This window comes from Condylura cristata, unplaced genomic scaffold (genome assembly GCF_000260355.1).
Source record: "Condylura cristata isolate star-nosed mole 26May11 unplaced genomic scaffold, ConCri1.0 scaffold00041, whole genome shotgun sequence".
NCBI classification, from domain to species: Eukaryota; Metazoa; Chordata; class Mammalia; order Eulipotyphla; family Talpidae; genus Condylura; species Condylura cristata.
The window spans coordinates 49,454-61,434 of record NW_004567142.1 but is presented as its reverse complement, the minus strand read 5'-3'; the positions used below and the strand labels follow the sequence as shown (position 1 = coordinate 61,434).

At 61.5% G+C, this 11,981-nt stretch overlaps 1 protein-coding gene across 3 annotated transcripts in view; it reads left to right on the top strand.

Annotated features, from left to right (window-relative positions):
* DYRK1B (dual-specificity tyrosine-(Y)-phosphorylation regulated kinase 1B) overlaps window positions 1–6,997 on the top strand; it is an 8,372-nt gene extending 1,375 nt beyond the window's left edge. Inside the window, exons 2-12 of one of the 3 annotated variants that reach the window (XM_004694114.2) lie at window positions 1,149–1,312; window positions 2,266–2,385; window positions 2,477–2,665; window positions 3,005–3,152; window positions 3,879–4,165; window positions 4,722–4,868; window positions 4,942–5,082; window positions 5,380–5,415; window positions 5,500–5,695; window positions 6,055–6,161; window positions 6,255–6,997. In XM_004694114.2, coding sequence (XP_004694171.1) covers window positions 1,250–1,312; window positions 2,266–2,385; window positions 2,477–2,665; window positions 3,005–3,152; window positions 3,879–4,165; window positions 4,722–4,868; window positions 4,942–5,082; window positions 5,380–5,415; window positions 5,500–5,695; window positions 6,055–6,161; window positions 6,255–6,626 — 1,806 coding nt within the window. In that variant the 5' untranslated portion in view covers window positions 1,149–1,249 and the 3' untranslated portion in view covers window positions 6,627–6,997. Of the gene's footprint in view, window positions 1–1,148; window positions 1,313–2,265; window positions 2,386–2,476; window positions 2,666–3,004; window positions 3,153–3,878; window positions 4,166–4,721; window positions 4,869–4,941; window positions 5,083–5,379; window positions 5,696–6,054; window positions 6,162–6,254 lie in introns of all 3 variants that reach the window. The other 2 variants (XM_004694115.2, XM_004694113.2) reach the window with 2 other exon arrangements.
* The last annotated feature ends 4,984 nt before the right edge of the window (window positions 6,998–11,981 follow it).

Genomic DNA, 11,981 nt, shown 5'->3' with positions numbered 1-11,981 from the left:
GATCTCCAAGAAAGGAGGGGTTGTCAAGTAGCTAGATTCGGCTTGGGTGAAGGGGATCTGAGGACGGTGTAGGCCTGTCGGGAGAGGATGTTGTGTGTACTAATCTGGGAGGGGAGACCTCTGTGTGATGTTCGGGCACTTTGGCTCTGGGGGCCTTCTAGGAATGGGCACAGTTGCCAGTGACCCTGGTAGAGTGAGGAATAACTGGAGAAGGGGCCCTGGTAGGAATATTGGGTGGCAGGGGAGGGGAGAAGGGTCCAGTAGGAAACAGAAGGAAGACCACTATAAGCCGAGCAGAGACACCCCTCCCCTTGCTCCCTTCAGGAGGAGCAGGGCGCTTGATTGGGAGGACCTTGGAGTAATAGCGTGAGGGGCTGGATGATGGTTTGAGGGAACTGCCCTGTTTGGGCGGAGGTGTTTAGGTAAGAGAACTTGGCATGGTGTGGGGAGGCCAGGGGGAAGGGTGCGCTGGTTGGTGAATGAGAACGCAGTAGGAGTAGGACTGTGTGAGGCAGGGGTTCTCAGATAACCTTGGTGTGGTCAGGAGGTCCCCAAGGACCCTGATGTGGCGTCAGAGATCTGCAGAGACTCTGCTGTGCTTCAGAGGGGCCCAGAGGACTCGTGTGGTTGGGAGGGACTGGAGTTTCCCGGGCTGGGGACCTACTGGGAAGGGTAGATCTGGAAAGAGGGGGGCCTTGTGACACGGACGAGGTCCAGCTTCTCAGGGAAGGCCGCGGGAGGGGGCTCTTACGTGATGGGACCCTGGGGCGGGCTGGGGCAGAAATGGGAGGGGAAGCGTGTTCCCCATACCATCCCATCTGTGGTTGCTGTCTTTTCTCCTCTTCCTCCCCCCACTCACCGGCGTCTGTCCCTCCTTGTCATGGCACATATCGCTGCCTGAATCCCAATCCTTCCTCCGTTTGTTCCTTTTGTGCTGCCTACTTCACTGATTTGGAAATCACTTGCTGGACCCCGCTGTGCTCCCCACTCCCCGGACGCACACCCGCTCCCTCTCTTCACTGCCTCTGTTGCTCTCTTGCCCTTTTCGCCTCGCGTCCTGCCCTCCGGTGTCCACCTCGCATTGTCCTGCCTCGCATTGTCCCACACGTCCCCTCCTTCATGTTCCCCTGCCTCCCGCCTGCTCTCAGGTCTCAGCGGCGGTGGCAGCCGAGGTGCAGGATGCGAGAAGGCGCCCCCCGGCCGGGCTCCCGCTCCAGGCCTCACTCCCCTGCGGCCCTCTGAGCCCACCATGGCCGTTCCACCGGGCCATGGTCCCTTCTCTGGCTTCCCGGGGCCCCAGGAGCACACGCAGGTATGCGTTCAGCTGGCTCCTTGCTTTCCTGGGGCACGGGGAGGTTGGGGGTAGAAGGGTCTTGGAGCCAAAAGATAGTGTGGTTGCCTGGGACAGTCTGTTGTGGGAGCAGTGGGTGGGTGAAGGGTCCACTGGGAATGGAAGCTAAGAGGAGTTGCTGGCAGCCTGGGTTTGGAGAACCTGGGTTCAAATCCTGATCCAGTGGTTCAGTTACTTGGGTTCTCCATACTTGAGTTTTCTAGGCTGTGAAATGGGGCAGTAGTGATGCCAGGCGCACAGGGTTGTTGTAAGGATTAAAGGAATGAGTGAAATGCTGAGAACTGCCTGGCACAGCGTAAACACTCAACAAATGTTCCCTAAGAAGTAGGTCTCATGGAGTGGGAGGGGAGGAGAGTTGAGGTGAAGGGTCTTGAAGCTAGCAGGGCCGGGGGTAGAGGGTAAAGACTGCAGGTCCTGAACTGGGGAGCTTGAAGTCGGAGGGAGGGGGAGGCCCAGGGCACTGCGTCCAGATGAAGACGCAGGGGTGATGAAAGTGGACAAAGATGCTCAGGGTAGGGGTGGTGAGGCTGGGAGCCTGCAGGGAGGAAGGGGAAGGCAAGATGGGGAGCCCCAGGTGGATACCGAGGCAGAAGGATGGGCCGACCCCAGGTTTCCTATATGATGAGGTTCAGAGAGGCGTTTTGGCAGATGAAAGAAGAAGAAAGATCGGGGCAAATAGTTCATTCACTCATTCAGCAAATCCCTCAGCAACAGCCATGATGCGCCAGGCGCGCTGCAGGCACTAAGAATGTGGCAGGAACAAAGCGGAGTCCCTTGGGGACTTTGTGTAGGGGACTCAGACAGTGACCAGCTAAATATGTATGTGGTGGCGAGGCGCCAGCTGCTGGTAAGGCCTCCCCCTCTGGCTGTCGGTGGGAGCCTGTCCTCAGTGCCCACCCTCGCCCTGCCCTCAGGTACTGCCTGACGTGCAGCTACTACCACGGAGGCTGCCCTTGGCCTTCCGGGATGCGACTTCAGCCCCCCTGCGCAAGCTCTCCGTGGACCTCATCAAAACCTATAAGCACATCAATGAGGTGGGCAGGGTCGGGGGACCCGAGCTGGGTGCTGAGGGGTCCAGGCTGCGCCCTCTGGCCACTCACCGGTCCCCGTCTGCCGGCCGGGCAGGTATACTATGCGAAGAAGAAGCGGCGGGCCCAGCAGGTGCCCCCGCCGGACTCGAGCACCAAGAAGGAAAAGAAGGTCCTGAACCACGGCTACGACGACGACAACCACGACTACATTGTGCGCAGTGGCGAGCGCTGGCTGGAGCGCTACGAGATCGACTCCCTCATTGGCAAGGGCTCCTTCGGCCAGGTGAGGGCCGCCACCCCCCACTCGGGCTGGTGGCGTGGGCACCTACTGACTGGGACCCACAGAGCTCGTGTTCAGTGACTTCAGGTCCCACGCCGGGCCACTTACCCCAGCCACGGCGCTTCCCAGTGCCTTGGGTCCTTTTCTACACAATTGTGCAAATAAGGGGACCTTCTACGTCAGGGAGCTGTGTGCGCTGGTGTCTGACGGTCCCACCAGGGCCGGCCTGGGCGAGCGCTCTGCGCTGGGTGAGACTTGTGCACAGCACCTCTGCTGGGCTGAAGGGAGAGGAGTGGTGCCTGGCCCACCCCTCCTTTCCCTCACTTGGGGCCGTGTCTGCAGGTGGTGAAAGCCTATGATCACCAGACCCAGGAGCTGGTGGCCATCAAGATCATCAAGAACAAGAAGGCCTTCCTGAACCAGGCCCAGATCGAGCTGCGGCTGTTGGAGCTGATGAACCAGCACGACACGGAGATGAAATACTACATAGGTGAGGGCCGGGCCGGGCCCCTGGGGTCTGCGCTCCCCGACATCAGCGATTATCCCGCCACTTCTGCAGTTTCTGCCCTAGTCGCATGAGAGGGCTGGCCAGCGGGCATGGAGCGTTCGCTGTGGGCCAGCTCTGTAGGGCGCTCTGACTTAACCTTCCTCGCAGCCTCCTGAGCCGAGGGGCTGTTGCCCTGGCATTCAGGCGCGGCCCGAGGTTGCAGGCCAGGGACTCCCCTCCCAGAGCTGTAATTGGGCCGCCAGGGCCTTCACTCTTAACATGCACGCTGGTCTTTCCCCTCTGTAGAGTCCTCTTAGAAGAAGCAAGTGGATCTAAAGAGTGTGTTTCTTTTAACGGGGCATTGCTTCCTGACCGTAAATGGGAAAAGTGCCCCTTGCCACAAAAATAAGCTAAAAAACCAGAAAAACTGCGTTATAAAAGGAAAGGAGGAAGTGGCAAACAGTGTGAAAGACCTGTCAGTACCTAATGGAAACATTCTCTCTAGTTTAATCAGAAAGCTTGACGGGTTTGGAAGGAGAATTCAGTCTCAGTGAGAGGCCAGCCACATACCCACCTAGCGGCTGGCACCCGTGGGCACACCCGGTGCGCCCGGGCCTCCCAGCAGAGCCAGACTTACTTGGCCGCTCTCAGAAGCCGGCCAGCGCCTCAGCGGCCGGGGGGCGCCCTGAGCCGCCTTCTCCTCGCTCAGCCCCATCCGCTTGCCCGCAGTGCACCTGAAGCGGCACTTCATGTTCCGGAACCACCTGTGCCTGGTGTTCGAGCTGCTCTCCTACAACCTGTACGACCTCCTGCGCAACACGCACTTCCGCGGCGTCTCGCTGAACCTGACCCGGAAGCTGGCGCAGCAGCTCTGCACGGCGCTGCTCTTCCTGGCCACGCCCGAGCTCAGCATCATTCACTGCGACCTCAAGCCTGAGAACATCCTGCTCTGCAACCCCAAGCGCAGCGCCATCAAGATCGTGGACTTTGGCAGCTCCTGCCAACTTGGCCAGCGGGTGCGGCCCGGGAAGGGGCTGGCGGCATGGTGTGGCCGGGCTGGGGGGCAGTGTGTGGGATGGCGGCTTCAGCGGGTGCAGAGAGCGGGACCAGTGGGCAGAGGGCTAAAGCAGAGGGCCAGGGTGCGCCCAGTAGGACAGGAAGGCCCGTTCTGAGGCCGTCAGCTGGGCAGGGCCCAGCCGGGCGAGCTCTGAGCCGCAGTGGCCTCGCTAAGTGCCGTCATCCCAGCACGGAGACTGCGGTGGGGGCAGCTGTTGAGTGAGAGACACTTTGCTGGCCATGGCAGTCGCCAGAACAGGGTCTGGAATGGGAGAGTGGGCAGGGCCTGGGCTTGCGGCTGCCGACCTCTGACTCGGGACCAAGAGGAAGCCCAGAGTAGGAGAGCTCGGCCAGCAGAGGCTCCTGGAGCTGGAGGCCCAGGCGGTACCGGCGCCTCGAAAGATGGAGCTGAAGCCCTCAGCCCTGGTTTTGAGGGCAGGATTCCCCAGTTCCTTTGGGGTGTTGGTGGCACAGTGGGTGGCTGGAACCTCTGACGTTGCCCGCTCTGTCTGCCAGATCTACCAGTACATCCAGAGCCGCTTCTACCGCTCGCCCGAGGTGCTCCTGGGCACGCCCTACGACCTGGCCATCGACATGTGGTCCCTGGGCTGCATCCTCGTGGAGATGCACACCGGCGAGCCCCTCTTCAGCGGCTCCAATGAGGTGTGCTCCGAGGGGGTGTGCTGGGGGGGAGGGCCTGGCTGGCCGATGACCCTGACTGCCCGCCTGCTCACAGGTGGACCAGATGAACCGGATTGTGGAGGTGCTGGGCATCCCACCAGCCCCCATGCTGGACCAGGCACCCAAGGCTCGAAAGTACTTTGAGCGGTTGCCTGGGGGTGGCTGGACCCTACGAAGGACAAAGGAACTCAGGAAGGTGCGGCCCCCGCCCCATGCCGCTCCTCCTACCCCGGTGGCCCCTCACTCTCTCACACTTGGGGCTCCCTCTCTCCCTGCTTCCTCTCCCTGTGTCTTTCCCCTCCTTCCTCTGCCCCGTGTCTGTCTTTGCTTCCAGCCCTGCCCGCCCCATCTCTCCTGCCCACCCCACAGCTCTTCCTAGCTTCTCTCTCTCCACTCTCTCTCTTGTGCCTCTGTTTGCCCGTGTGTGTCTCCCTGCCCCTCCTGCCCACTGACGGCCACTCTCTTGCCCCCCCTCCCACCCCCTCCCTGCCAGGATTACCAGGGCCCCGGGACACGGCGGCTGCAGGAGGTGCTGGGCGTGCAGACGGGCGGGCCCGGGGGCCGGCGGGCGGGGGAGCCGGGCCACAGCCCCGCCGACTACCTCCGCTTCCAGGACCTGGTGCTGCGCATGCTGGAGTATGAGCCCGCTGCCCGCATCAGCCCGCTGGGCGCTCTGCAGCACGGCTTCTTCCGCCGCACGGCTGATGAGGCCACCAACACGGGCCCGGCGGGCAGCAGTGCCTCCACCTCGCCCGCACCCCTCGACACCTGCCCCTCCTCCAGCACCGCCAGCTCCATCTCCAGCTCTGGTGGGTGCCCAGTGCAGGTCAAGGTGGAATGGGGGTGGCCTGACCTGAGGGACCTTCACAGAGCTCGGAGACCACCTGGCGCTGAGCTGCCACGTGGGCGGGGGCAGAACTGCTGGTTCGAAGTTCTGAGACCGAGCTTGGGATCAGGCCTCCAGAGCTGGTGCTGACTCTGTCACCCCAAACTGAACTGTGACCCCAAACCTTGAAATTTAGCTGGAGCCTCCAAATGGGCGCTGGGCCAAAGCCCAAACCTGGGCCTGGGCTGTGAACCTCTCAGCCAGCAGAAAACCAGCCGCCACCTCGCCTCACAGAAGGTCTCTTCTCTCCTCCCACTCCCCACCCCACCCCTGCACTTGTAGGAGGTTCCAGTGGCTCCTCCAATGACAACCGGGCTTACCGCTATAGCAACCGATACTGTGGGGGACCTGGACCCCCCATCACCGACTGTGAGATGAACAGCCCCCAGGTATGGGGTCTTCGGGAGACTTTGGAGCTGGGTGGTGGGTACTGGACTTTAGGGCCTGGGTCTCCCTCATCCGCTGTTCCTTTTTTCCCATAGGTCCCACCCTCTCAGCCGCTGCGCCCCTGGGCAGGGGGTGATGTGCCCCACAAGACACATCAGGCTTCTGCCTCGGCCACGTCACTGCCAGGGGCGGGGGCTCAGTTACCCCCCCAGCCCCGATGCCTTGGCCGCCCCCCATCACCCACCTCTCCACCACCCCCGGAGCTGATGGATGTGAGCCTGGTGGGCGGCCCTCCGGACTGCTCCCCACCTCACCCAGCGCCTGCCCCCCAGCACCCGGCTGCCTCAGCCCTCCGGACTCGGATGACAGGAGGTCGTCCACCCCTCCCACCTCCTGATGACCCTGCCACTTTGGGGCCACGCTTGGGCCTCCGTGGTGTACCCCAGAGCACAGCAGCCAGCTCATGACCCTGCCCCCTTCCTGGGGCCCCTCCTGAAGCCATACCCACCCCCCCATCTTGGGGGCCCTGGGCTCCCATCCTCATCTCTCCCCTTGACTGGAATTGCTGCTACCCAGCTGGGGTGGGTGAGGCCTGCACTGACTGGGGCCTAGGCAGGGGACTGAGGAGAGAGGGGTTCGGGCGCACCCTCCCCACTAAGGACTGAACCCTTGGCCCCTCTCCCCCCTTGTTTTCTATTTATTGTACCAAAGACAGTGGTGGTCCGGTGGTGGGGAAGACCCCTCTCACCCCAGGGCCCTAGGAGGGGTGGGGGCAGGTAGGGGGAGATGGCCTTGCTCCTCCTTGCTGTACCCCCCAGTAAAGAGCTTTCTCACATGCCTGCCTGAGCGTTTGCAGGGCCTCGGCTCCCTTCGCCCAACCCTCAGAGGCATGGTGGGGAGTGGCGTTGGGGGTTGGGGGTGCTGGGACAGCCTGTCATGTGGGATGTGCCCCTGGGGAAGTTATGGCTATTGGAGGAGACCCGGCTGCAGGAAGTCTGGGGCTATGGAACCCTAGACAGATCCTGGATAGGATTCTAGCCCACCTTGCCCTTTCCTGGGGTAAACTGAGGCCCTGAAAGACTAAAGGCCCCCGTTCTGGCTGTCTCTGGAAAGTGTCAGATTCTGCCCTAATAAGCCAGGGCTTCCGCAGAGCCCATGCAGGAACGAACGGCTCCTGACGCCAGGCAGGCAGGCAGGCAGGCAGGCAAGGCATGCATCCATCCAGCAGGTGCTGAACGTGTGTAGTGGGCCTCCCGGGGGCCGCAGGGCAGGCGGTGGGTATACGTTACCCACACACGTCTGGTCCCACCCCGTGGAGCCAGTGCGGAGCAAAGCGTTTTGACCTACTCAGGCAAAAAGATTGTCCTGGGGGTTCCAGGTAAGTGAGCTTGTTTCCATGGCAATTTGGAAACTTTTGTCTCCCAGCCGGCCAATCAAGAGCCGTCTGATTCAAAGGAAGCCGTCTCCCACCGCCGGGTCACGGTGCTTCCTGGGAAATGGAGTTCCACTTAGTGCTCTTCTTCGCCTGTTTGCGTTGGGGAACTACAAAGACCAGAATTCTGTTCGCCCAGCGCTTGGGGGCGGGCTCTCGGGCCACCAGTTGACTGTTGGAGGAGGAGGCGGCGGCTGTGATTGGGCCGCTCGGGTCGGGCTCTGCGCAGGCGCGGGCCGGCGGCGTTCGTGGTTACCGGGCCGGAGGCTGGCCTCGAGGCCCAGCTGCCGCGTCGCACAGCGCATCGCTAGCTGCCGGCTCGCGGGGGACCCCCACGGTAGGACGGACAGGCCCGGACTTGGTCACGGCCCTGCGTCTGTCCGCCCGCGGAGCAGCGTGGAGCGCGGAGGGGACCCTTTGGAGCTGGGTGGGAGAGCCGCGGAGGGGGAAGTGCTCGCCTAGCCAGGCGTGGGGCCGGAAGGCTGTTTGGGGTGGCCTGGCGCGGAGGAAGCGCAGGTGGTCTGGTGGCGGCCGGCGTCCAACGGATAGCGCGCTGGTCAGGTCGTGAGTTCCGGGTCAATTGGGACGTGGAAGGTTTTGTTGGTCATCTAGGGATCTTGGGTTTTGCCCTGAGGGCAGTGAGGGGCCGGTCGGTATTTCTGGAAGGGTAGGGCAAGGTCCAGTGTACTGCCGACTGGAAATGGATTGATGGGGCGCCCGGGAGCCTAGGGTCAGGGTCTTTGGCAAGAGATGTTGGGGATGGATCAGGGCAGGGGTCTTCTGGGGGAGTCGGTGGGGGGCTGAGGTGAATTGAAGGCTAAGCTGTCAGGCTGTGCGTTAGGCCTCGTGCGAGGGGGCCGAGAGAGGCTGGAAAGGGGCAGATGCCTTCAGATAGGGTTAGTGCCTGGCAACTTGAAGGTGCTTAATAAGGATTTGTGAGCGAACGGCCCTTAGAGGCCTGTTGGGGTCTCCCTTCTGCAGACGAGGATGCTGCGGGCAGAGAGAGTTGGATAACTCAGGTACGATCACATAGCCGGGAAGTGCAGGGCTCAGCGTGTGTGTGTGTGTGTGTGTGTGTTTCTGTGTGTGTGCGTGTGCCATGGTGTAGCAACATGCCACATTGTGCAATTCCTGTGAGGAATTTGGGATACACTTGGGAACGTACATCCCCAGACCTGCGCAGGCTATCTACATGGTATTTCTTCTTGGGTGTCCAGAGATATCTTGAGCATCATCTCTATCACATTGAAATTACTCCACACCCTGTCTCTCCTGCATTCTTCTCAATAGAACCTCTGTTTTGCGGTTGCTCAGACCGAAAGCTTTCCTGTTGTCTTGACTCTTCTCTTTGTCTTACACCTGTGTTTGGCCCATCAGCAAATATCTTCAAAGTATATTCAGAACCCAGCCACTTCTTCCCACTTCCACTCTTGCCCCCTTGTTCCTGTCCACCCTGTCTGCCTAGATTGTGAGTCTCTTCAGCGGTCTCCCTGCTCTGCACCATCAGTTCCACAGCCACAGCCCGGGTCCTGTGAACACCTGCGTCGGGTCACGTGTCCCCTGCCGGTACCCTCCTGTGGCTCCATCTCACAGGGGAGGCGCCAGCATCCTGCCGTGGCCTACTAGCCCTGTGTGGTGTGTCACATTCTGACTTCATCTGTTCCTCTCTGACTCATTCTGCTCCAGCCTCACTGGCCTCAGGGCCTTTGTACTTGCTGTTCTCTTTACCTGGAGCTCTCTTCTCCCAAATAGTCAAGGCTCACCTTCACCTCCTTTAGGTCTGTGCTCGGATGTCACCTTGTCCGTGAAATCTCCCCTGTTCCTTTAGTTAGCTACCCTTTAACGTTCCCTCATTAATCCTGTCACTATTTAACAGCCATGTCATTACTCTTCCTGCTTAGTGTCTGCCCCCCACCCCAGCAGACCATCAGTTTCATGAGGGCAGGACTCTTGTCTGCTTCACGCTTGTCTCCAGCTGTTGCCACATAGTTGGCACAACTGTGTTTTGAATGGTTGGGTGGATGATTCCAGAGCCCAGATCCTAATCCCAGCATCCTAGACATTCTGTCCTCTTTCCCCAGAACTTTAAGAGACTGCCATAGAGTGTTTGAGGACTCACACATTAACAAGTATTTCACCTTGCTTCTACTTTGTGTTCAGCATGGAAAAGACAACAGAAAACTAGATAGTTCCCTCAAAGAAATCAGTCTCGGGTGGGTTTTGAAATTATCACATAAAAATGAAATTACAAAGGAAAATAGAGTATAGAAGAGCACAACAGGAAATCCAACCTGGACCCTGGGAATGAGGTTGAAGGTGATGAACGAGTAGGACTTCACTGTTACGAGGGAAGTTGGTGGGGGCGGGGGTAGAGCCCAGAAGGAGCCGAAGGCCAGACGAGTAGATCCGTAAGGAGTTTGTGTCCTTCCCCAGGCGCACGAGGAGAATCTGAAGCAATGGGCCTGTGGGTTAAGAGGGGATCTCTGACTGCTGTGGGGGAAATTGTAATCGCGCGTTAAGTCCTGAAGCCAGGAGACTGATGGGAGCTAGAGATTCACGGTGCCGCTACTGAGGCCACACGTTCTCTGCCGTTTCTCCGGCAGAAGTGCACTGGAGTCTTCTGTTAATCAGGCTGGCCTGTGCTTGATTTTGACCAAGAGCGGAGTGGGGTGGCCTTTGCTGACCGGGGAGCCTGGCGGTGCTGCTGCGCGGCGAAGTCCCGTGGGAAGGGAGAGGCCAGCCAGCGCCCGGCACCAGCTGGAGCTGGGAGCGAGGTGCCTGGGCTGTCTGCCGACTCGCGGCACCTCGAGGAGCAGGGGACTGAGCCGCCCGCCGCGCCTGGCCCAGGTCAAGAACTGTGAGCCGGTAGAGGACTGCTGCTTCACGCCCGCGTGTGTGGGGGCGTAAGCCTGTGAGAGCTTACCATTGTATGTATCAGCTGACTCGACCCTCGCCATCACCTTGTGGCCACGTGGCCATCCCCACTGTCGGGTGAGGACGTGTGGCGGGGCGTCCGTGAAGGCCCCCGGGGCGGCCGGCTCACCGTGAGTGCCGCTTACCTGCCCCGTGGTGGCGCGGTCAGGACCTCTCTGCTTGCTCAAAGAGCACTAACAAGGCGACTGGAAGCACCATTGCCCCACTCCCCGGGGTCTGACGATGAACAGGGACTTCTACTCGCTGTGGAGTGGGCATTCGCCTCGGAGGGTGGTTGGGAGCGGCACAGGGCCAGGCAGAGGGCACAGCCCGGTCTGGCACGGGGCACGCGGCGGGGATCCATCGCTGAGAGGCGGGGCAGCCAGGTGTCTTGCCTGGTGGCGCGCTCGGGGCTGGGATGCAGCATCGTCTCCGGCGGGCCGGCCCAGCGAGAGTCAGGGAGGCCTCAGGCCCTTGGTGACGGCCGGACTTGCGCATTAGCTGGCCGAATAAATGCTTTCATTACTGAAGCCGCATTGAAGAGTTTTCTTGAGCTTTCTACCAAAACCAGCGTCCTAACTGACCCCAGGAGTCACTCACTCGGTGGGGGGCAGCACGGGAACTAGACACTTGGGGCTGGGCCCGCTGTAGCTGCCGCGCCCAGAGCCCGGCGGGGCTCCCGCTGCAGTGGGTCGCTGGGTGCTGGGTGCGGGGGCAGGCCGTGAGGGCCCGGTGGGGGCGGCATGGAAAGGGACCCCAGCTGCTCTTCTGGGTGGCGGGGCCACACCGGGTCTTGGGGAAGTGCCAGTGATGGCGGGGCCTGGCGACGACAGGAGGATTTTTCTAGGAGGAACAAAGCGCAAGGCTCGCGCGGGGAGCAGAGGGAGCCGCCGGCCAGCGTGCCCCTGGGTGGACGGAGCAGGAGGGCGGGCGTGGCAGGCGTGGCCGGAGTAAGATCCCCTGGAGCCACGCGGCCCCCAGAGAGCAGGCGGCGGCTGCAGGCCAGCGAGGGGGCAGCTGTGGCTTGGGGCGTTTGCAGAAAGAGGGGTGGGGAGGTGAGACTGAGGGTCAGCAGCATCCTGAGTCCTAGGTGAGCAGAGGGAGGCGGGGAAGGCTGCGCCGGGGTGGCAGAGCTGGGCAGGTGCGGGCAGCCCCGGGGGCTGAGCAGACTCGGGTGAGACCTGGGCTGGAAATAGAAACTTGGGCGTCGCTGACATTCTGTGCTGCAGAGGCCCGAATGAGGGTCCTCGAGGAGGAGAGTAGATGGAAGAGCGGCCTGGGGAGAGGGCGGGACCCATGAGGCGCTCGCTGCACCCCTGGCACCAGAGTGCCGGCGGCACCGTGGGCGGGCCTCTGACTGTTCCATGGCTGCCGCACTGATGACGGGCCACGGCCGGGCTGCTGCGCCCCCCGTGGCCCTGCCGCTCCCTCTGGCGTCTCTGTTGCAGGCCTCAGCCGGCCCCGGTGGGGTCTTGCC